The 21,007-nt window shown below is 38.7% G+C and overlaps 5 protein-coding genes across 6 annotated transcripts in view; all 5 read left to right on the top strand.

Moving 5' to 3' along the window:
• Window positions 1-270, top strand: part of LOC113672257 (putative serine/threonine-protein kinase DDB_G0271682) — a 5,879-nt gene extending 5,609 nt beyond the window's left edge. Inside the window, exon 4 of the mRNA XM_089199428.1 lies at window positions 189-270. Coding sequence (XP_089055554.1) covers window positions 189-270 — 82 coding nt within the window. The remainder of the gene's footprint in view (window positions 1-188) is intronic.
• A 3,005-nt stretch (window positions 271-3,275) lies between these two features.
• Window positions 3,276-9,458, top strand: LOC149048204 (dual specificity protein kinase shkB-like). The gene is made up of 3 exons (XM_089201689.1): window positions 3,276-3,671; window positions 6,575-7,453; window positions 7,621-9,458. Exons 2-3 carry the CDS (start codon window positions 6,620-6,622, stop codon window positions 7,888-7,890), a joined length of 1,104 nt encoding a protein of 367 aa, XP_089057815.1. The 5' UTR covers window positions 3,276-3,671; window positions 6,575-6,619; the 3' UTR covers window positions 7,891-9,458.
• A 2,392-nt stretch (window positions 9,459-11,850) lies between these two features.
• Window positions 11,851-16,461, top strand: LOC149048203 (uncharacterized). 2 transcript variants are annotated; one of them, XM_089201696.1, is made up of 4 exons: window positions 11,851-12,053; window positions 13,942-14,190; window positions 14,779-14,974; window positions 15,666-16,461. In XM_089201696.1, the coding sequence occupies exons 1-4, from the start codon at window positions 11,985-11,987 to the stop codon at window positions 15,926-15,928; spliced, it is 777 nt and encodes a 258-aa protein (XP_089057822.1). In that variant the 5' UTR covers window positions 11,851-11,984; the 3' UTR covers window positions 15,929-16,461. The 2 variants fall into 2 exon arrangements, with proteins under 2 accessions (XP_089057822.1, XP_089057821.1); XM_089201695.1 differs by having other exon boundaries at window positions 11,852-12,062; window positions 15,666-16,068.
• Window positions 15,905-16,839, top strand: LOC113672256 (uncharacterized). The gene has a single exon (XM_027188541.2). The coding sequence runs from the start codon at window positions 16,051-16,053 to the stop codon at window positions 16,837-16,839; it is 789 nt and encodes a 262-aa protein (XP_027044342.2). The 5' UTR covers window positions 15,905-16,050.
• Window positions 16,840-16,988: 149 nt separating this feature from the next.
• Window positions 16,989-18,816, top strand: LOC149048202 (uncharacterized). The gene is made up of 2 exons (XM_089201691.1): window positions 16,989-17,795; window positions 18,089-18,816. Exons 1-2 carry the CDS (start codon window positions 16,989-16,991, stop codon window positions 18,338-18,340), a joined length of 1,059 nt encoding a protein of 352 aa, XP_089057817.1. The 3' UTR covers window positions 18,341-18,816.
• Window positions 18,817-21,007: the final 2,191 nt, after the last annotated feature.

The following is a 21,007-nucleotide window of genomic DNA, read 5'->3' as shown; positions in this document are numbered from 1 at the left end:
GAGAGAGAGAGAAAGTCTAAGAGGGGTTCGAGAGGTTTGACTCAGTTATTTTCTGCGTCTGAACCTGGCCATTTCTCTGTTTTAAAAACAGAAAACTCGTCGGTCAAGAAAAAAAAAGGCCAAAGGCTCGTTTTCCACCTGTGTTTTGAAGTCAAGTTTAACATTGCTTTTTTTCTATTATTTAAAAGTTTAAAATGTGATCTTTTGGTTGCTGTTATACGGATTAGCAGTCCAGAACTGCGAGAGCAAAGAATTGTACACATAGCTTAAACCTTTGATAACTTCGGAAAGTGATTTTCATAACACGAACAAGCCGGGTTAATTGGAATGCTTTTAGCTGCCAACCAAAATTGTAAAGAATATATAGGTATACTTAAGGAGTAGTCATTAAACTCTTATTACAGCTTCTCCGGATTTTTGTATATTTCACCTTTGGTTAGTCACTACAGGAACAGAACGGAAGCAAAATGAACGCGAGCGTGTTTATCATTGTATGTTTTAGTAGTGTCAACTGTAAGGAATGTAAGTGACTCCATTTTATAAGAATGTGAACCATTTTGGACTAAACGAAGGAAAATGATTCATTTGTAACACCGACTCGCGAACATCTTTGAATCGAGTTTGAAAGACTTTTAAAGTATGACCAGAAAGGTGTTTGAGTTTTTGTTTGCTCTGCAGTACTGTAATTCAACCATTGATAAGTATTCGAAGTATTGTACATGTACGTAAATATTAAATTTTTAGCTTGTGTGAAATGAGAAATATTTATTTAGTGTAGTTTTCCTGAAATTTCACGCTGATAAACGGCACGGTTACGAGAAGTCATGCAACTAAAGATCTGTAACGATCACTGAAATTTCGAAAATGCGATCTTAAGGTGCAAAGGGAGAGAGCAGCTTCTAAGGCGGGTGATTTGATTTTCTTTGTTTCAGTAGAGGCACAAATTTTGAACGCCCATTAACCCTTTTACTCCCAGATCAAATTTGTAATTCTCCTTACTGTCAACAATACAATTCTTATAATGTTAGTTCAGAGAATTTAGTATTGGATCAACTAATTATCCCCAAATTGATATTTTTCTTTATTCTCATCACTTACCTGGTTAATACTGTATTGATATTGTAAGGAGAAATTTTGTCTCGGTCACTCATGGAAGTTAAAGGGTTAACAACAGGCATGTCCAGTGACATTTCCGCTACTTCCATGGTCATGTAATGGTGTTCATTCAAAACCAGAACAAAACGAAGCCATCTGAAATAGCTTAGCTTAACCCTTACACGGACCATCTTGAAAAAAACGTGTCTCAACTGTCCACCATTACCATACAGCCGGCAGCTGGTGTAACCCTCCCTACTTTGTAAACGTGTTGGCCAGAATAAGAGGAAAGAGATATACGAATGTTAGATAGGGGTCACCTAAGGCTTACCTACCTTCTTGAAATAGGTCTTTAGTTTTATTTGATCACAATAATGAAATAAACTCAGCGAATAACTAATCGTGCTATTATCGAAGTTAGCCTAAACAGGCAAGCGAGAAACACTAGGAGTATGACTCTGTGGTAATAATGTCTTTTCCAAGTTGTGAAAATTTCGTTCCATTTTGTTTATTTTAATATCATTATTTTTTTATAAGATATTTACAAAGGCAGCTCTACTCTAAAAAACAACATTCTGATCCAAAAGTATTTGTTACTCAGCTTAATTTGAGATATGTCTGCGGTTTATCCAGAACAACATGGTTACTATACTGTAGAAATTCCCGTCTAATACTGTTTTGTTGAGGAATCTATTTCATCTCCCATACAAATGTCTTGCAAGTTAATCCTCGGACGCTCGCGATAAAAGCCTTCTTCTCCCAGTGAATTATTTGCATGTTTACTGGCTTGGGCACCCCATCTACGGGTTTATGGCCTGCTGAATTATGTCACTATACTAAAACCTCCAGCTACTTGAAATATGATCCAAGATGTAGAAAGAGAAATGTCCTGTTGAGCACAACGAGACGAGGACGAGAATTTTGTTCTCTAAGGTACAGAAATTCAACATTTGAATCAATTCTCCTGAAGAAACATGAAAGGTAAAGGATTAAAGTTCATCGGGAGTATACTTCCGAACCCAGTATACAAGATCCGGAGCTCAAGTTTGATTGATTGCCACGCTTTAAGAAGAAGAGACATAAACATTTATTTTATGAGCTCTTATGTGCTATAATGATATATCCGCAGTAATGACCTTGAAGTGCCCACTTGACCATATGGTCTAATACAAAAGGATTCTGTTCGCTAAGCAGAAGTTTCCTTTGTTTTTCGCTCTGAGTGTCGGTCGATTGTTTTTGATATCAACTCGCAGTTATGCTATGCAACGCTTGTTCGGACTTTTTTCTCGTGTCATCGAGAATAGTTCGGTTTTTTTATCTGTAGTTTGACACCAGATCTTGACACCTATCAGTTTTAGCGATATCCTTCGCTAGTAACAATCGAACTTGTTGTTGAAATTTTGCCTAGAGTTATTGTGATTTAGTGACCGATGGTAAGGCCAAAAGGCTGATAGGCAAGTCCTCTGAACCATTAACCAGATTTTGATTATTTCCAAAAACAGTATGCATTTCCTTGGTTGAAAACTTTCAATATTTGAAATTGGAAACTATGCAGGCTTCCAGAAGCAAGCATATTTCGTATTCCAACGCTACGACAAAGCTTTAAAAAATAACAACGAAATTATTAGTTTAGAGTTGAAATTAGAAGATCCTCGCAGCTAAGAAACACTACTGAAACTAGTAGTTGTAAGTAGGACCTGAAAAAAATTTCAGGCCCGTACGGGATTTGAACCCATGACCTCTGCGATACCGGTGCAGCGCTCTACCAATTGAGCTAACAAGCCAACTGGGAGCTGGTCAATGAATTGGGTACAAATAAACATCCGAGTGAATGAAGATTTAGATATATGAAAATTCACATATTTGCACTGCGGTGGAGATGAAATTAGAAGATCTTCAGGTCCTACTTACAACTACTAGTTTCAGTAGTGTTTCTTAGCTGCGAGGATCTTCTAATTTCATCTCCACCGCAGTGCAAATATGTGAATTTTCATATAGTTTAGAGTTGTTAATAAGTGCGAATCACTTGCCGCTTTCTGATCGATTTTTCGTTTTACTTGAGGTGCAAAGCATTTGAGTCTGAAGTAGGTATGTTAATTCACGGCTCAAAGACCCACCCCACCCCCACCCATACATTTGTTTAGCCAACCCTCCCCCAATAGGGTGTCAGTTATATTCCCAGTATTGTGTTTTTGAAAGATTGTCACTTGCTTACTGTCTGAAAAGTGTACGGATAACACTCGCTCTTTTTGCGATGTTAAAAACGAATTCAGCATGACTGTACATTACCTTCTCATTCAGGACATTAAGGAATGCGCCCTCTTTAAGTGACATGTTTTTCATGCTTCTACGAGGCAGTGATGCAAAAAATTAGAAAGAGTAACGAGGCTAAAGGAAGATCCAGGTGACAAAACGCGATTTGTTGTCGCTGACACAACGAAGTCGTCTTCGATAGGGACTGTGCTGAGGGCCTCGACGATAATTTGAAACTCCTTAAACACGCCTTAGCTGAACTGTTTTTGGAGACTCTTTCTCTTGAGGAACGACTACAGTTATTCAACCGACAAACAGAACAAGTAAGTCATTTCCACCGATAAATACAGTAAGAAATTCAATGTAAGTTGCCATCCATCAGTCTGGGATATCAGACTTTGCAGCAAATACTTCTGTGGGCGCTTTCAGTTCTACTGACTCGGATATAAACAGCAGTGAAAGGTTTGGGCATGAAAATTGTTCTGTCGGCAGACATGATACTTGACGACTGGAGTGTTAAATCAGGAAGTAGAAATAATGAGTCAGCCCATTAAGAACGATGGCTTCAATTAAATTCAACTGCTTCTGATCACACTTTTTCTTACAAAGTTGTAACATGCAACATATGCTTTTCCTGTACAAAAATGTAATAACAAATGAAATGGTTATGATCTCTCCATAAACTGATAATAAGAAACAGACAAGCGTAAACGAATACGACTTATGATTGTTAGGACGGTACAAAGGTTAAAGCTTAATTAAGGATTCTGGTTGAATGAAAACTACAAAGATGCTTGCCGCATCACGATGTGTGCATTTATCGTTTAGAACCAAGTTGCATCCCGTTGCAATACATGCCATTAAAATTTTAAGATGGTTGTTACTTGGGAGACCGCTTATATTTCAGTTGAGTTGACTGCGCATTTTTCTCTTGCGTGTTTACATTCAATCTTATCGTATCGTATCTTATGGCTCGGCTTTCATTTCGATAAGCGATAAATAGCACCTTCAGAATTATGCGGCGAATTGAATTGTAATTATCTCCAATTTAACGGTCTCCTTTCCATCTACGCTAGCTGCTACACATTCCCTTGTCACTTAGTTAAAAGAATTTGGTATTAGATCAAGATGACAACTTCTACCTGATAAGTTTGAGTATCCTCATTACCTGTTTGCTGGATAATGTATGGATATTATTGGGAGAAGTTGAATGTTGATCATCGCCGGGAGTTAACGGGTTAATCGTTTGCCTCACGATGTAAGAGTCGGTCTAATCAATCGTGTAATGATACGCGACGTTTCAAATGTTATACTGCAGGCCTTCGTCAGTCAGGCTACAACTGAAGACTCGCAGCATAGCGGTTGAAATGTCGCGATCGATACAAGATTGAAAAGACTGACTCTTACATCGTGAGACAAACATTTAAACATTCAGTTATCCATAAAACCACGACGAACAACGACACTCTCCGTAAAATTTAAATATGTTTATGAAGGCAGATTCCACAGTCTTGACTTACTGAACAATTGGACTTGATCAGATGCAAAATATTTACTTTAGTTGTAAGGATGTTTTGTACTTACAGCGGCCCATTTTAGACCCTTGCCTCCTTATTCAACGCGCACAAAAATTTAGTTTAGGATTTTCCAGAAGCTACATCAATTTGGATCGTGACCGAACTTCTCGTTCACTCTTAACTAAGAGGTTTTTGAAAAAAAAACCCTTGGCTTTTGGGTCACTTGGGCTCAAAATAGCCTTCGAAAGCGTTACTGCCACTATCAAAGCTCTTTTGACAAACAATCAAGTGGCCTAGTTATTTAACACTCAGAGTTATGAAACGTAACACTCGGGCGAAAGTCGCCCCACAGCAGAATTTGTCAGGGAAACAATTGAAAAGACCACAAATGAAATTTTCCAAGTCTTTATTAAAAATAATGTCTGGCTTTGTTCTGTGTGATTATCTCTGCGGATTCAATCGTGATGCCAGACCGCGTCAGGCCTGATGTGACACGCATCCTGCTAGGATTAGCAGAGTCGAAAGCGTAATGTTTGTAGATAGAACTAAGAGAGATGGTAAGTTTTGAGCTCGGTAAAAAATAAGAGAAATATGTTTTCGTCTTGTCACGAGCGTGGAACAAAGAAAAAATTCTGAGTCCCCATCAGCAATCCAACCTCAGACCTTCGGATTCAGGCTTGTTTTGAAAGAATTATTTTAATTTTGCAAGAACAGTTAACGTCAATTTTTCAGGATCACGTGTTTGATTTTCTATATTATTTGAGGGTTTTCCAATACGCACAAATAGATTCCATTGGAGAAAACACGCTTTCCATTGGAAAATCGGAAGTCTGTCGGTAAAATTGGAAAGATGCTACCGGAAAGGCTAATGATTAAATACATCATTAGTCAACATATTTGATGATTTGTATTCCCTGTTCTACTTCTTTCGCAGTCCGATGGAGTCCGATGGACACGAATAGATTAATTTACATGGGCATTTTTGTGCAGAACACATATCTGCATCACAATTTATTGAAGAAAACGGGAAGATATATGTCAGGTGGTTCTTCAATGTCTGGGTCGCGCGCTCGAAATGAGCTGTCTCGTATAATAACTTCGAGAATCTTATATATTATTTGTGCATTTTGTTTGGCTAGGTTGTAGCGAGCTGTCATCATAGCTTTATAAAGGACAAGAAATTTAAGTCAATAGCACTTGCTTCTGATCTGCGCTTGCAAAGAGCTGCCTCGCCTCGCGGCCCAGAGAACGGGGCATATTTCACGTAAATTGTAGTGTCAAGCGCCGTTTCGCTTAAAGACTTAAAAAACGAAGTATATTTCAAGAGACTGGCACTTGAAATGAACTCTTTCGTTTCAAGGCTCAAAGAAAGTGGTATATTTTGGTTTCTTAATAATAGCTTCTGACAGAAACCATTTCACGTCAAGAGCAGAAATCATTTTTTTCGGTGAACTCTCCTCTGCGCAGATAAGCTTTGTCACATGGCATGTGTAGATTGTAAACTTAAAAATTTCTATCATTCAAACTCATTATCATTTTCATCATAGCATTTGTCATTATTATTAGTATCATTATTATTTGTGATCATTAATGCCTTTCTATTAGTTCTTTTCGATGGAATTCTCGTCGTTTTTTAAACAATATGAAGTATTTTAGCTTTAAAACGCCAAAATTCTGCACTAGATGAGCGCTATTTACTTTCTTGTTAGGTAGAGAAGGAGAAGAGGATCTCAGAAAGAGAGTTCATATGCGGGATGGGTCAGACACTAACAAGGTTAAACTTTTGGAGAGCACGAGATGAATTAAGAGATACAGAGGCGACCATCAGATACCTAAGACGAGAAATCAATAGAAAAGAGGAGAGGGTATCAGAATTAGAGAGAATTAAAGAGGAAAGAGACGCAACAGTTTCTGATCTAAGAACACAACTGAATGAGATGGACCGGCGAAATATTGAACTCAGGCAAGAGCAAATATCTTCTCAGAGCCAACAGCTACAATTGAGACCAGAAGTAAAAAAAAATCGTGACTGGGTTATAAATCGAAATGAAGTTCAACTAATGGGTAAAATTCTCGGAAAAGGAGCATGGGGGAGCGTGGTCCAGGGTAAATTTCGCTGCTGTGATGTTGCTGTAAAAGAAATGCATGATGTAATTGTGTCTCCTTACAACATACAACTGTTTGAAAGAGAAATCGCCATGGCCTCGAGATGTCGCCATCCTTGTTTGTTGCAGTTTATTGGGGCAACGGCAGACGATAAGAAACCGCTCATTGTAACGGAACTCATGGACACAAGCCTAAGGAAACTATATGAAGATCACAAACTTACCGGAAAAGAAGTTTTCGTTATCTTTCTAGATGTGGCTCTAGCTCTAAACTACCTGCACCAAAACACACCCGAACCCATAATCCATCGGGACGTTAGTAGCGCTAACGTATTATTATGGAAAAAGGGAGAGCAATGGAGAGCAAAAGTTTCTGATTATGGTACAGCCAATTTTGTTCGCCAGAGCGTGAGTAACTACGCAGGCGCTGTACCTTATTGTGCACCGGAGATCGTTGATGAAACGGGATGTAACAGCTGTAAGGTAAGCATCTTGAAGTCAGTTTTCCTAAGTACTCTTTCCGCATTTTTAAAATTTTAACTGACGATAAGATGTTTTATTGCTTGATTTGCTCTTAAATATCAATAGCCCACCCTCAGAAAAGGAGCAGAAACGGATTAAGATACCTCTGAATTAAATTTTGTCTTTAGGTTGATGTCTATAGCTTTGGTGTTCTTCTTTGCGAAGTGTGCATCAGGGAACCGCCAAATCCTAATGAACGTCGTCGCCAAGTAAAGTTGGTAAGGGACGACGGATTTAGACACCTTGTAGATAGCTGCCTGATGGAAGCACCCGGTGACAGGCCGAATATGGAGGAGATAATAACTGAACATTTAAACCAAACTTTCCCTAGTAAAACGGCCTATCTTTACAGTAAGACCTTACCTACTGACGAATCACTGCCCGTTGTAAGTATTTAATCAGTCTTCGCGTTTGTTACATTGATTGTTACATTGAAACAAAGGTAAGAACGCGTTTAACTTGAAATCGAACATCCTGGTAGCAGGCAGACAGTCACATCTCTTAACAAGTGCTTTATTCGTTTTCGATCGCTTTCGTAGAAATCGTAAACCGATGGAAAATGCGGTCTACTGCTTAGTTATAACACAAACTTTCACAAATTTTTTAAACGCTAAACTGCTCAGGATGGAATCGCAGAATCACAGCTCAGGTTAACAGCATTAAGTAAGGTTTGATAAGGTCATTATTTAGATCGATTTTTCATCTCTATACCTGAGAATTCCAAGTTACGGCCTTTGCATAACTTTTCAATAACTGCTAAAGGCTTAAGTGTTTTAAAATACAACACTTTTTTTTACAGCTGTTTTCATAGATGTTTGGTAGTGGTCAGATATTTTGCCTTGTTAGTTTTCAACAAAATCCAGAACAGTATTATGAAAATTTTGATCTCATATTTCGAAACTTTTGTTATTCTTGCGGTCTTATCGTCTCATTAACAGCCGCTTTTTGGAGGCGTCAAGGAATGACGCTCCCGGTCCTCAACAAAAGAACGTTGTTTTTTTATCCTACCCAAAAAATAAATGGTTTTAAAGGAGACTGCAAAGCACAGATCGTTTCAGGAAAAACTTACAGTCGAACCTGTATAGGGTGGTCACCCTGTATTAAGCGGCCGGTTTTCAAAATCCCGAATCTGTTTCGCCTTTCAATCACTGTAATTTTCACCTCTATTGGACGCTTACCCCTATTAAGCAGTCGTGGTCACCTTTGAGTGAGTCCCATCGGCCTGTTTGTATCGTCTTTTGTCCGCGTTGAACGGTCACTTAAAGCGGGACCACTCAAATGAAATTTAGAATAATCTTTGAAGTAAAATTTAATACATATTTCTCTCCCGAAATCAGTGTAAGTATATATTTTTCGAGCAACTTTTTTTGATTTAACGGTCAATTATGGCATAAAATGGCGTTTTTTTGGTTTTTATATTTCCGCTCTTCTATCCCCGCCATTTCCCATGGGTAACCGCTTAATACAGGTTAGACTGCACATGACGTCAGCTTCTGCTTTTGTTTTCAGAAACTTTTGTTCTTTGGTTATACGAGTGGCATAGAGATGGTTGTGCTTTTTGAAGTGCCGCTTTTGTTACCAAGGTCACCTATAAAAATTTACAAATATATTATAGGAAATAAACAATGATCAAACGAAATAAACTAGTGACGAGCGGCAAAGCAAAGATGACAAAGAATTTAGGTGGAATTTTCTATGTATAACCCGATCAGACAGTGAGCTGCGTGTTAATTGGTAAAATTTTTTGTTATTCTTGCGCAAGTATTTGAATAAAGTAATTGTAAATACTTACCCACTAAGCAAATAAGTATTCGAGCTTTTTTGAGGTATATCATTTGTAGAAACCATATTTATTATGGTGGCTGCTAACCTGATGTATTACTGCAGTTTAACTGGAGAAAAGTATTGTTAGCTTTGTACATGTAAATTGTAGATTTGAGTAGAATTAAAGCAATAGCTCTGAATGATAGCTTATGTGGGTTTCATAGATGCGTTGCACTAACAAGGCCCTCAGGAGAGGAATAACATACATGTGGTGAGGACAGGCGTGGTCACAGAAGTGTGGCATGGAAGATGCCTTCGCAGGTGTGTCACGTGTTTCATTTAATGAAAGCACCATTACCAAATCAAAGCGGAATTCTAACGTTATCAGGATGGCTACCTGAGACGTTGATTATCATTCAACTTAAAACAAAACGGTGCCAATTAAAATCACTCATCTCAACACTTATTATATGCTACAAGGAACGAACAAATGTGTCTTAACTACCGGTAATTTACAGATGGTAATCAGCGTGACACAAGGGTCTTGTAAAACGAATCGACAAGGACATTTTATACGATATGCAAATTTGACAGCACCGGTAAACTGCTGCTAATAATTTTTTTTCCTCCAAACAATGCAGCTCAGAGTAAGGTTTCAGTCTGAAAGAACAAGATCTTAATTCTTGATTATCAACAGACTATTACCTCAGGGTAATTTAGTAATATCAACTGAGTTGATAACGTAAATTGGCCATCGTAAAGGGTTTCAATGCTGACGTTTCGAGCGTTAGCCCTTCATCAGAGCTATTACTATTACCTCATCTGGCATCCTCTCTTAAAAACTGATTAATTGCTTGATTCTGAATAATGACTAACCGTTAAAAAAAAAACCAAGGTTTCCTATGATATGTAAGTTGTCACTTTATTTAACAGGAAATCTTCTCGTGCTTTGTTAGTCAATTTTGGAACACGGATACAAAAAAACCCTCTTTGATTGCAGTAGGGCTTAACTGCGCATGTTCATTTTTAACTCGTGAATTGCGTGCATGCGCAAGAGTGAGTTATAGATACGATGTGGGGAATGGCATACGCTCGCTCGCTCGCTCGCTCGATTGGTCGATTCCTGTAAGCTTTTTTTAGATTTTAGGCTTTTGAGTGCATTTTATAGTTTTTGGCGAGCAATAAACAGACGAAATGGCGACCTTTGTTGCTAAGAATAGTGGTGGGGTGAAAAAGAAGCCAATGATAATCTTAAAAGAGTTGTTTTTTTTTTTCGTTTTAGTTTCAACAAGCGGCGCCAGCGACTGGCAGGCATGCAAGGATTCACACTGAAATAACAGAACAACCTTCGTTTTTCATAAAATTGTAATTTACAATCCTTGAACTTGAAAACAATCCGAAGATTCTTTGAAAATATCACTTACTGCGAAGCGCTCGGAGTTTACAGATGTTCAAAAGCTTTTTCTGTTATAGCGTGAGATTGAGGACAAAATTGATCATTACGTTTCGTCGCGTGTGTTTTTCCTGTGTGAAGCAACAAAAGATGCCGGCGACTCACGAAATAACAAGTTAACACGAAAATCAAATAACACCTAAACAAACAATTTTAGCAACCGATTTTCAGTGAATTTTTAAAGAACAAATTTATTTTAAGTTTCAAGACAATTTGAAGATTCAACATACATACAACGTACTAAAATGCGAACGTTACACACCACAAAATTGATAAATAGGCCTGAAATGAAATTCTATCTTGCTATTGATTATACGTTGCCTAGCACGTGACTTAAATCTACCCAGGCGGAGATCCAAAATGACAGTGGCAGGCTTGCCTTAGTTATATCACTCAAAACTCGTTCCCCTTTGTCTCATTTGATAAAGAGGGAATCGTTAATGTTTTCATTGAGACAGTATTGCCTTTATTTTCTAATATTCACAACGAAAGACAGTGATTTGCTTTTCTCAAGCCGTTTGTCATTTTTTTGTGAATATTTAATTATCTTAGCGCAACGCGGCAAAAATAGATCAGGTGACTAATTATTTAAAAACCTAGAAGTTCGTTACGCAACTTACATTTCAAAAGTGTCACCACAGATCGCACTTCGAAGCTTACTAGCCGCATATGGAACACAAATTTTGACTATACTACTACAAGTGCAAATAAATTCCATGTACGGTCATGTACGCAAAAATCAGTTAGTGGTGAAATCTTCAACATAAAGTAGCCCTTCAATCACAGGAGCGAATCAGACAGTAAATTTCACTTTTCACCCACATTTACTTCCAACCTTTTCTTTTGAACCAGAAACAAAAATGATAGACGTTTTAAACACATGACATCATCCACCTTGTCAAATGTAATAGCATGATCATTTCAAATTGTAATGCCTTCTTATCCCAACGTTACTTTGTTTCTTTGCTACATTAGCGAACACTGAACCACTGCTCGTACTCTAGATATGACAATCAACCACAAAATTCCCTAAACCAGATAACATTAAACATAATCTAAAAAATCATGTGTCAATTCACGAGTTTGCTCACAGAGCACTTTGATTCGGATACGTTTTGCATGTTAGTGTACCTTTTGTCTACGATCTAGAGGCTTCGCTGCCTGTCACGCAACTTCCTGTTCACTACGTCGAAACAGAAACCTTCGTAGTTATCCAAGATATAGACTGAAACGTGTTAAGAACGGCTGTACAAAACGATAGCGAGGATTTGAATCATGGCGAACAAATATCGAATGTTTGAGAATCAGCCATCCCATCGAAAGACATCGAAGCATCATACAGAGGTAAAGAATGTAAGTTCATCTTGCTCGTCTATGTCTTAAGCGTAATTTCTTCCAGTCGGTTGTGTTTATATGGAAGATTTTACGCCAGTAACTAACGGCGTAATTTCTCCCAGTCGGTATATTATATACTGTAAGATTTTACGCCAGTAACTAAAGGCGTAATTTCTTCCAGTCGGTGATATATAAGATTTTACGCCAGTAACTAACAGCGTAATATCTTCCAGTCGGTGATATATATATGTAAGATTTTACGCCAGTAACTAACGGCTTAATTTCTTCCAGTCGGTGATATATATATATGTAAGATTTTACGCCAGTAACTAACGGCGTAATTTCTTCCAGTCGGTGATATATATGTAAGATTTTACGCCAGTAACTAACGGCTTAATTTCTTCCAGTCAGTGATATATATATATATATATGTAAGATTTTACGCCAGTAACTAAAGGCGTAATATCTTCCAGTCGGTGATATATATATGTAAGATTTTACGCCAGCAACTAACGGCGTAATATCTTCCAGTCGGTGATATATATATGTAAGATTTTACGCCAGTAACTAACGGCTTAATTTCTTCCAGTCGGTGATATATATATATGTAAGATGTTACGCCAGTAACTAACGGCGTAATTTCTTCCAGTCGGTGATATATATATGTAAGATTTTACGCCAGTAACTAACGGCGTAATTTCTTCCAGTCGGTGATATATATATGTAAGATTTTACGCCAGTAATATAATTTCATTATATATTAATTTATTATAATTAATCTACCGACTGGGTTAGTAGCGTAAAATCTTACAGTATATAGACTGTGTTAGTCGCATATTACGCCGTTATATTTTTATTGCCAAAGCCTCAGGAAAATACTTAGTCGCTAAATAAATTATTGGGCTGTGTGGCAGGCAAGTGAAACCCTTCAGTTGTAATAACCACTGTTTGCCAAGTCTAGTGTCGATTTTGAGTTTTGCGATTCGAGGTTTCGATTTCCTTGTCCAAAAATAGGGTAGATGCACGTATCAAGACTTACTGTACAATTGCAGTCACGTGCCTTTTGATTCCACTTTTCAACAGTTATGAAGAGCCATTTTTAAAATAAACCCCTAGGGACACTGCATGCATGCCAAACAAAACAAGCTGCTCAGCACCCTAATGAAATTTAGTAGTATCACTTCATAACTTGCTTGAAGGTCAGCTCAGTTAGCGACGGTACGCTGGGGCATTTTCGCTGTGAGATCAATAACGTAGAGGGGAGAAAGTTGGAAGAAAACCGTGAGAAAGTCGTCAAAATAAAAAGTTCAAACTTTGTTTACATAAAGTGTGAGGCATAGCCAAGCCGCCAGACACTTCCAGCGGATTGCTTTTGACAATGATCAATTTTGTTATCAATTGAATTTGTCAAAACGTCACGCAACAACGCCAGTCCCGTAGAGGGCTACCCTCAATTGGACGCTCAGACCACACAACCGACTACTGTCGAACACCAGGAATATAAGGCCCTTTACTTATCAGTTACCACTCTGATATCAGCCTTACAATTTAATTGTCTTGTTATTTCCTATAATTAACACAGACCATGTTGTATTTTGTCATTTACCTACGACGTGCAATTTTTAAAAAGTATTCTCCAGTACTACGTATGAAGTGTTTTAACTGGCCCAATTGTTCCTGAAATTAAAAATGTAAGAATAATTGAGTATCTTATATGCTTCTCTGATTTTTATATCTATCAGAACAGCACTCATCAGTAAGTAGACAACTGATCACCTCCATGTTAAAACCTCTTGTAAGGTGTTCAAAGCTGAGGAAGGTTTGACCTTACACGCAGCTATAAGAAATACAAAATCGTGTTACTTTTTCTCAAGCATCTTCTTAAAATTGTTCCTAGGGAAATCCGGGCTGGAGAAAATCGTTGGGTTTGAATAACCTGACGTCTAGTAGCCAGTCAAGACTGTCAAGACTGTCATGGCTTTTTCGAAGAAAAGGTGAAGTAAAGGAAAGAATTGACCCAGAACTTGAAGTCAATCAAAGAGTTGTGACCTTTATCGAGGACCATGTATCCCGAGGGACTGTTCGTCATATTGGTGAGGAGAAAGACGCTGATGGAAATGTTCAAAAGATTCTTGGCTTGGAAATGGTAAGGCCTGCACTTATAAGAATTTTGTTTGTGAAAAAGAGCAGTGATAGAACAAGTATCGATGTTTAAGATTCAGTCATACGGTACTGATGCCGTCTTTATATAGTACAAGACCTAAGAAAATGATGTTCTCTGAGAGGATTAGCTCCTGAACCTCATGTAAAGATTTAGCGGCCAGCCATTTGAACAGGATTCGTGCCACCTGCTTTTATTATTATTTACCGATAGGTTATGTTTTATCTTCAGGAATGACTTGGCTTTAAGATTTGCTGCTTTGTGTCTCTATTAGATTGGCAGCAATTTGGCCTGATACCTTTAGAGAACATTTTTCCATCACTTAAGGCTGAAAAGCAGCCATATATTCATTTCTCGGAGTTTTGCATGTAAAGTGTTGTAGTTTTATAAATGCTGATAGCTTTTAACAACTTAAAGCAAATTAGTGAGAAAACAAATAAGTTATCTGCAGTATTGGTTAAAAGAAAGAAGGTAGAAATTGTCTCTTGTATAGCTGCGTAGGTTTTCTAGCGACTTTGTGATATTCTGGTAAAAATAATTACGGCTGTAAAATTCCTTTTGAACTTCGGGTAGGACGAAAGTTTCAGCATAGGTGGATGTGGAAGAAGGAATGGGAGACAGCTATTCACTTGTGAAGATGGTTTTTCCATGTTTATTCCTCTGGAATCTGTTATGCTAGAGAGAGAGTTTGACGCTGAACCTGAAGAGCCTGAATCACCGGAAGAGAGTTCTGAGGAATTCGATTCGCAGTCCGACGATGATTCATCAGGTAAGGAACACTAGTCTTCTGAACATAAAGCCAATTGTGCCAGGTGAGCTGTAGAGTTATCTATGTATGAGACACAGGCACAAAAACCTAATTATCAAGGACTTTGACAGCGACAATAGATAAAAGCTCTCATTATCAGGGCTAAAATCACTGTCCTGCCGAAACACATCGCCATTACTGTTTTTTTTTTTTCACATCAAATACATGTATCACTTCTTCGCTGCCCTGGGAATTCATCTATTCTTCTATTGAGGATACTTATGGCTGGTTACCTGTCATGTTAACCGTTTACAATAGAATATTCAGTAAATGAAAGTGAAATGTGATCATCGCAGTAAATTTTCCAATTTAAGCAATTGGAAAGAAGAAGCCTGAAAAAAATCAGGGCTTCAACGGGATTCGAACCCGTGACCTCCGCGATACCGGTGCGATGCTCTACCAACTGAGCTATGAAGCCACACATTGGGAGCGAGGTCAATTTATTCAGTACTTGATAAATGCTACATGTCTCATTTTGTTTGGTTATGTGGCGCCTTGGACATTTGAACTTCAGTGGTGCCCTGTAGATTTTGACTTATCATCATTATCTAGGTATTTGTCGCGCTTTTGTGTCCACATGATATTTTTTTGATAGATTAAATGATGCTTAGCCCGTTTAGTGCTAAGATTTACCATTTGGATTGATTCTTAGAAACGGGTCCTGGTCCTGGGGCACAGTTGGATGAAGAAACAACGCATCAAAACAATGGTATTTCGAAAAAGCAAGTAAGAGAGGAACCAGAAACTTTTCTGAACAAAGCACTTCAAGAAAGTGAGAAGAGCAAGAGACTGCACTTGAACAAACGCAGGCTGCCGAAGAGAACTACCAGGAAGATTTTTCCATTACAGCTGTTAGATTCCACGACGGAGAGAAAGAGGAAGAGCGACGAGAGGATAATTTTTGTTCAGGGTTAAGTGACACTGAACAGAGATTAAGAGAGGAACTTACAAGAACAGAACTTAGAGTAGTTTTGTTAAGCAATCAGCTCTCAAGAAAGCATCAGGATGCGGAAAACTTTCAGAGACAAATTCAGAAGATGAAGCAACAGTTGACAGTAAGAGAAGATCGAAAAGAGAATTTTAGAACACAACTGGATAAGGAGCAAAGATTGCGAGCGGAATTAAACGAAAGAGAAACGACAGAAATTCTGCTACGAAAGCAGCTCAGAGAAAAGGATTGTCAAGAAGCAAGCCTCCAAAGAACACTATGTGAGCAAGAACGGCAACTGGAAAAGGAACGAAGATTACGAGAAGAATTAATCGAAAAAGAAGCAACAGAAATTCTGCTACGAAAACAGCTCAGAGAAATGGATTGTCAAGAAGCACACTTCCGGATGCAACTGAGGATTCAAAAGCAAGAACTGGAGGAGAAAGTTAAGGGAGATGAAACTTTAGGAGAACAATTTCAGGAAATGGAACGCAGGTTGAGGGAAGAAATAATTGAAAAAGATGCGAGACAAGTAGTTTTGTGTGAAAAGATCACCGAAAAGGACCAGCAGTTGACGGAGACGATACAACAATTGACAGTGACAGTGGAGCGGGAAGAAGATCTTAAGACGCAGATAAGGAATGTAGAAGAACAGCTGAGAGAGAATGAGGAGCAAGTTGAGAATTTACGAACGAACCTGAAAGATGTAGAGAAACGATTAACACAGAAAGAGGCACAAGAAGAAAATTTACGATTAAGCCTGGAGCAGATGGAGCAAAGGATGAGAGAAGAATTAACACAAAAGGAAACGAGAGAAACTGAGTTGCGCAAACAGCTTAGAGAAAGGGAGGAGCAGGCTGTTGACTATCAGAGACATTTTAGCGGGATGGAACAGTAATTGTCAGAAAAAAACCATCAAAACGAAACTTTACTGAGACAACTTAGGGAGATGGAACAACGATCGAGAGAGGTTACAGCGGAGAATGAGATGAGAGAAAATGAGTTTCGTGAACAAACCAGAGAGAGAGAGAGCAAGAACTGAGGGAGATGGCACATCAGTTGATTGAGAAGGAGCAAAAAGAAGAGAACTTACGCGCGCAAATAAGGGTACACTTAATGGAACAACGACTGAGAGAAGAAATGATAGAAGAAGCTACTAGGCTAGGTGAACAGCTTAGAGAAAGGGATCAACAAATAGAAAACTTTCAGATGCAATTTAGAGAAATTGTAGCAGAAAATTCCAATTTACGACAGCAGGTTGTTAACCTCGAGAATCAAGCCGGATCACAGTCCAATGATTGGGTAATTTCCCGGGATGATATTCAGTTGACTGATAAAAGCCTTGGGGTTGGAGGGTGGGGCGAGGTTTTCGAGGGCAGGTACTGTGGTTGTTCTGTTGCCGTGAAGCGAATCCATGAGGCAATAAATTCGCCTTACAACCAGAGTTTGTTCCAGAGGGAAATTGATATTGCTTCAAGATGCCGACACCCTTGCTTGCTGCAGTTTATTGGAGCGACTAATGACGAGGAAATTCCATTGTTTGTTACTGAGCTGATGGAATCAAATTTGCGCGAGCTACTGGGACAACGACCTCTTTCCCATAAGGAAATCACCGTAATTTCGCTCGATGTGGCTCGAGCGTTGAACTACCTCCACCAAAAGAAACCTTTTCCTATTTTTCACCGCGATGTTAGTAGCGGCAATGTGTTGCTATGGCGACAGGGTGACCAATGGCGAGGCAAAGTGTCAGATTATGGCTCTGCTAAGTTTGAGGAACAGTTCATGTCAATTGGCCCAGGATGTTTCGCCTACAGTGCACCTGAAGTGTGGAGACCAGCAAAGCATACAGCAAAGGTGAGAAAATAAGCTTACAGAATTTCCTTGGAGAAATTTTTTTTGAAACATAAACCCTTTACAATTAGGGATCACATGGTACTTGTGTAACTTGGTCTTGAGTCGTGTGCTCGGTCAACGCAAAACGGCAGTGTGCTCAGTCTACAAAAACGGCAGAGTGTGCTCAGTCTACACAAACGGCAAAGTGTGCTCGGTCTACACAAACGGCAGAGTGTGCTCGGTTTACGCAAACGGAAAAGAGCTTGTGAAAACAGCGATCTTATTTCATTGTCTTTTCTTGTTCTGCTTTTTAGATTGATGTCTATAGTTTCGGTGTTCTCCTCTGTGAAATGTGCATTCGGACATTCCCGGATTATCAAAACCGTGAACGTCAAATCGCTCAGATAACAGACCATGTATTGCAAGACCTCGTCCGCCGATGTCTGCGGTCAGATCACACTGAAAGACCAGACATGGCAGAGATTATTAGTATACTGGAAGACTTCCATAAAACAAAACATTTAATTGTAGGTGATAACTATCCAGCTACAGAGCAGTTATATTAGGCTGTAACATGCAATCCCAGAGTCTCAATCTGCAAAACACGACGAGTGAAAACAAAAAACCTCTAGGGGAAAGAACTTATTCAGAAATTTTGTGTAAGCATATTTGGACCCAAAGCAATACTCTACGTGTTGGATTGATTTCAAAATAGTACCAATAACCGGTTCAGAATGGTTCGTCCCAGTCTTGGATTTGTACCCTCCCACATGATATTAAGATAAAATTTGTTGACACCTGGTCGTTGATTTTTATTTAAGTCATCCACAATTTTTGGTGGTTTGAAAGCTTGTACCGCTACCACGGAACCCTGTCTTTGTCTAGGTACTTCAGTTCAATTACATATGTTCATCATCAACTGATACAGGGTGGTGCAAGTGAATCATTAGTTAAAAATCATTAGGAGAATTAAGAGTCAGTATTCATTGATAACATTGTCATATATCTGTACATGTTCTGCTAATTAAAAAAATGTCCAATAGATCTTAATTTGCCCACCAGCAAAGTTTTTTCTTTTTGTATCATCTGCTCGTTCATTACTCTTGGTCTTACTTGGATGCGTTTTCCCAAGGTTCTCATGTAAACGAGTTTTCGCGGGGCAAAGAAAACTGTGTACTTAGATGAGTAAACTTTTATATATAAATTACTGAACTCTATTTTCAGGGAGGAGGAACAGAATTTCTGAGCTTCGCAATTTACGTTTCAATGCTCCACCAATGAGAGTTCAGCGGTGAGATAGAAAAACCACTGGTATAGGTTATGATGCGACAAGCGTTTTGCTTCCCTCAAGGATGATGCGCAATGCCGTAAACATTGTGTGAGTGAAAAGAATAAGAAAGCGAAGGGCATATGTTTAGCTAAATTGTCGAATGAGGAAAGATGTTATTCGTTTTGTCTCGAGAATGGAACTGTAAAACAATCTGCTTTCCTCGTGGAATGGGGTGCTTCACTTGAAAGGGTTTTCTGTTTAGTGCTTGGGGTAAACCACTGGTCAAAAATATCTCACGAGTTAAGGTCCAGAAAATTATTCCTTGAGTGTCTCAATGGTAGAAAGAACCTTGTAGCAACAGCGGACTTGCATAGCCCAAGTTTTGGGGCTGTGATTAACCCTTTTACTCCAAAGATCTCAATAGTAATTCTCCTTACTGTCTGCCATACAATTCTTGTGGTGTTGCTGAAGCCTATACACTTGGATGCAGAAGAATCTGACTATCTAGAACCAAGGGAATTCCAAGCTTATAAAACACACCTACAGACTGTTACAAAGAGGCATGATCCACTTCATATACCCCAAAAGAGAGCTGACAAAGCATCAGTGCAAACTGGTCAAAACGTCGTTACTCTTGTCGAGGATGTTCCAACCAGAGAAACTAAACTGCAGAAGAGAAAAGAGTAATCTGTCGAGGAAGACGAGGAAGCAATGGTGGGCCCGCCTCTGGTAAGATACATTGCATTTAACTTTCACTTTGTTCTGTTTTATCAAACCGTTGGTATTGAAACTTGTATGATTGAAAGCATCGGCTAAAAACAGACAACGATTAATCTCAAGTATTCTAGGTGAGTTTACCGTCAATGTAATGTAATTATACATGTACAAATCACGAGATCAGTTGGCGTAAATCTGCAGGGGAATAATAACGTTCGTGCATAAAATTTCCATGCAGCATTTTAGTTCTTTCAAGTACAATCAGATTACCATCCAGACTTTATAGCATTATATAGCATATCCTAACGTTTTTCAAACAAGGTTCCCTCGTAATGGCTCAGGTGTTCCCAACAATCAGGTATCAGCACTTTTCCCTCTTACCCTTCCCCTTCAAATTATTTTCATTTATACTCGACTTTCCCTTTGGTAAAGAAGGCATGTGAAACAGCTGTATGTACTCACAAATGGAATAGTCTCTGTGATACTTTTGTGCCGCACGGTTTAAGTTAGCTTGGTTTTTTCCCCTCGGGATTTGAGGAGTGGTGCAGATGAAATTGGCAAAGGAAATGCTATGAAGTTGTTAGGGAATGAAGAGCAAATTGAGTGAGTTGAAACACACCCTGATACAAAGTCATCAGGTAAGCACCACATGCCACGAATTGGTTAACGAGTGATGATCTATGGGATTCGATGAGAAACTTGGTGAATCAGATTTTTTCGGATAAATGCCACAACTAATCAATCAGACAAATGAGGAGTTTATTATATCGAAATATTAAGGAGGTTTCAACCCAATAATTTACTCAGTCAATAGATTGCAAGTGAAGGGAACTTATTACAAATGTTATTTACAGAAATTTACCAAAGTCAGTTACTAAAGAAATCTGATCCGTTTGAAGAAAAGGCTACCCTCGAAACGCCAAAATCTTATAAAAGTGCTGAGAGTATTGTTATCAAAGGTGGGAGGCACTTCCATAATTACGTTATGTATCTGGGTACCATCAGATGATTCAACTCATCAATCCTCCATGATATTTTGCCGATACGATCCCTTCCAGCATTAACTGTATGGGGAGGTTGGACTTGCTTGAGATCATGAAATACCAAAGGAGCCACTACCACTAAGGTATTAGTCATTATCTATCGCCGGGTGAGGGGGGGGGGGGAAGATTATGATTGTGTCACGATAAAATGTACCTCATAACTGGCTCTGTAATATTGTTATGATCCTCCTACATGGCCAGCA

This window comes from Pocillopora damicornis, chromosome 3 (genome assembly GCF_964200805.1).
Source record: "Pocillopora damicornis chromosome 3, jaPocDami1.2, whole genome shotgun sequence".
Lineage (NCBI taxonomy): Eukaryota > Metazoa > Cnidaria > Anthozoa > Scleractinia > Pocilloporidae > Pocillopora > Pocillopora damicornis.
The sequence above is the reverse complement of the archived record's forward strand: the minus strand, read 5'-3'. Positions and strand labels throughout refer to the sequence as shown.

Bases quoted from the DNA above. Each gene is read 5' to 3' on its own strand.
- LOC149048204 (XM_089201689.1), top strand. From the start codon at position 6,620: ATGGGTCAGACACTAACAAGGTTAAACTTTTGGAGAGCACGAGATGAA. The intron at 7,454-7,620 runs GTAAGCATCTTG...TTTTGTCTTTAG, and splicing joins CGGGATGTAACAGCTGTAAG to GTTGATGTCTATAGCTTTGG.
- LOC149048203 (XM_089201695.1), top strand. From the start codon at position 11,985: ATGGCGAACAAATATCGAATGTTTGAGAATCAGCCATCCCATCGAAAG. The intron at 12,063-13,941 runs GTAAGTTCATCT...AATTGTTCCTAG, and splicing joins ATCATACAGAGGTAAAGAAT to GGAAATCCGGGCTGGAGAAA. The intron at 14,975-15,665 runs GTAAGGAACACT...ATTGATTCTTAG, and splicing joins GTCCGACGATGATTCATCAG to AAACGGGTCCTGGTCCTGGG.
- LOC113672256 (XM_027188541.2), top strand. From the start codon at position 16,051: ATGAAGCAACAGTTGACAGTAAGAGAAGATCGAAAAGAGAATTTTAGA.
- LOC149048202 (XM_089201691.1), top strand. From the start codon at position 16,989: ATGGCACATCAGTTGATTGAGAAGGAGCAAAAAGAAGAGAACTTACGC. The intron at 17,796-18,088 runs GTGAGAAAATAA...TCTGCTTTTTAG, and splicing joins CAGCAAAGCATACAGCAAAG to ATTGATGTCTATAGTTTCGG.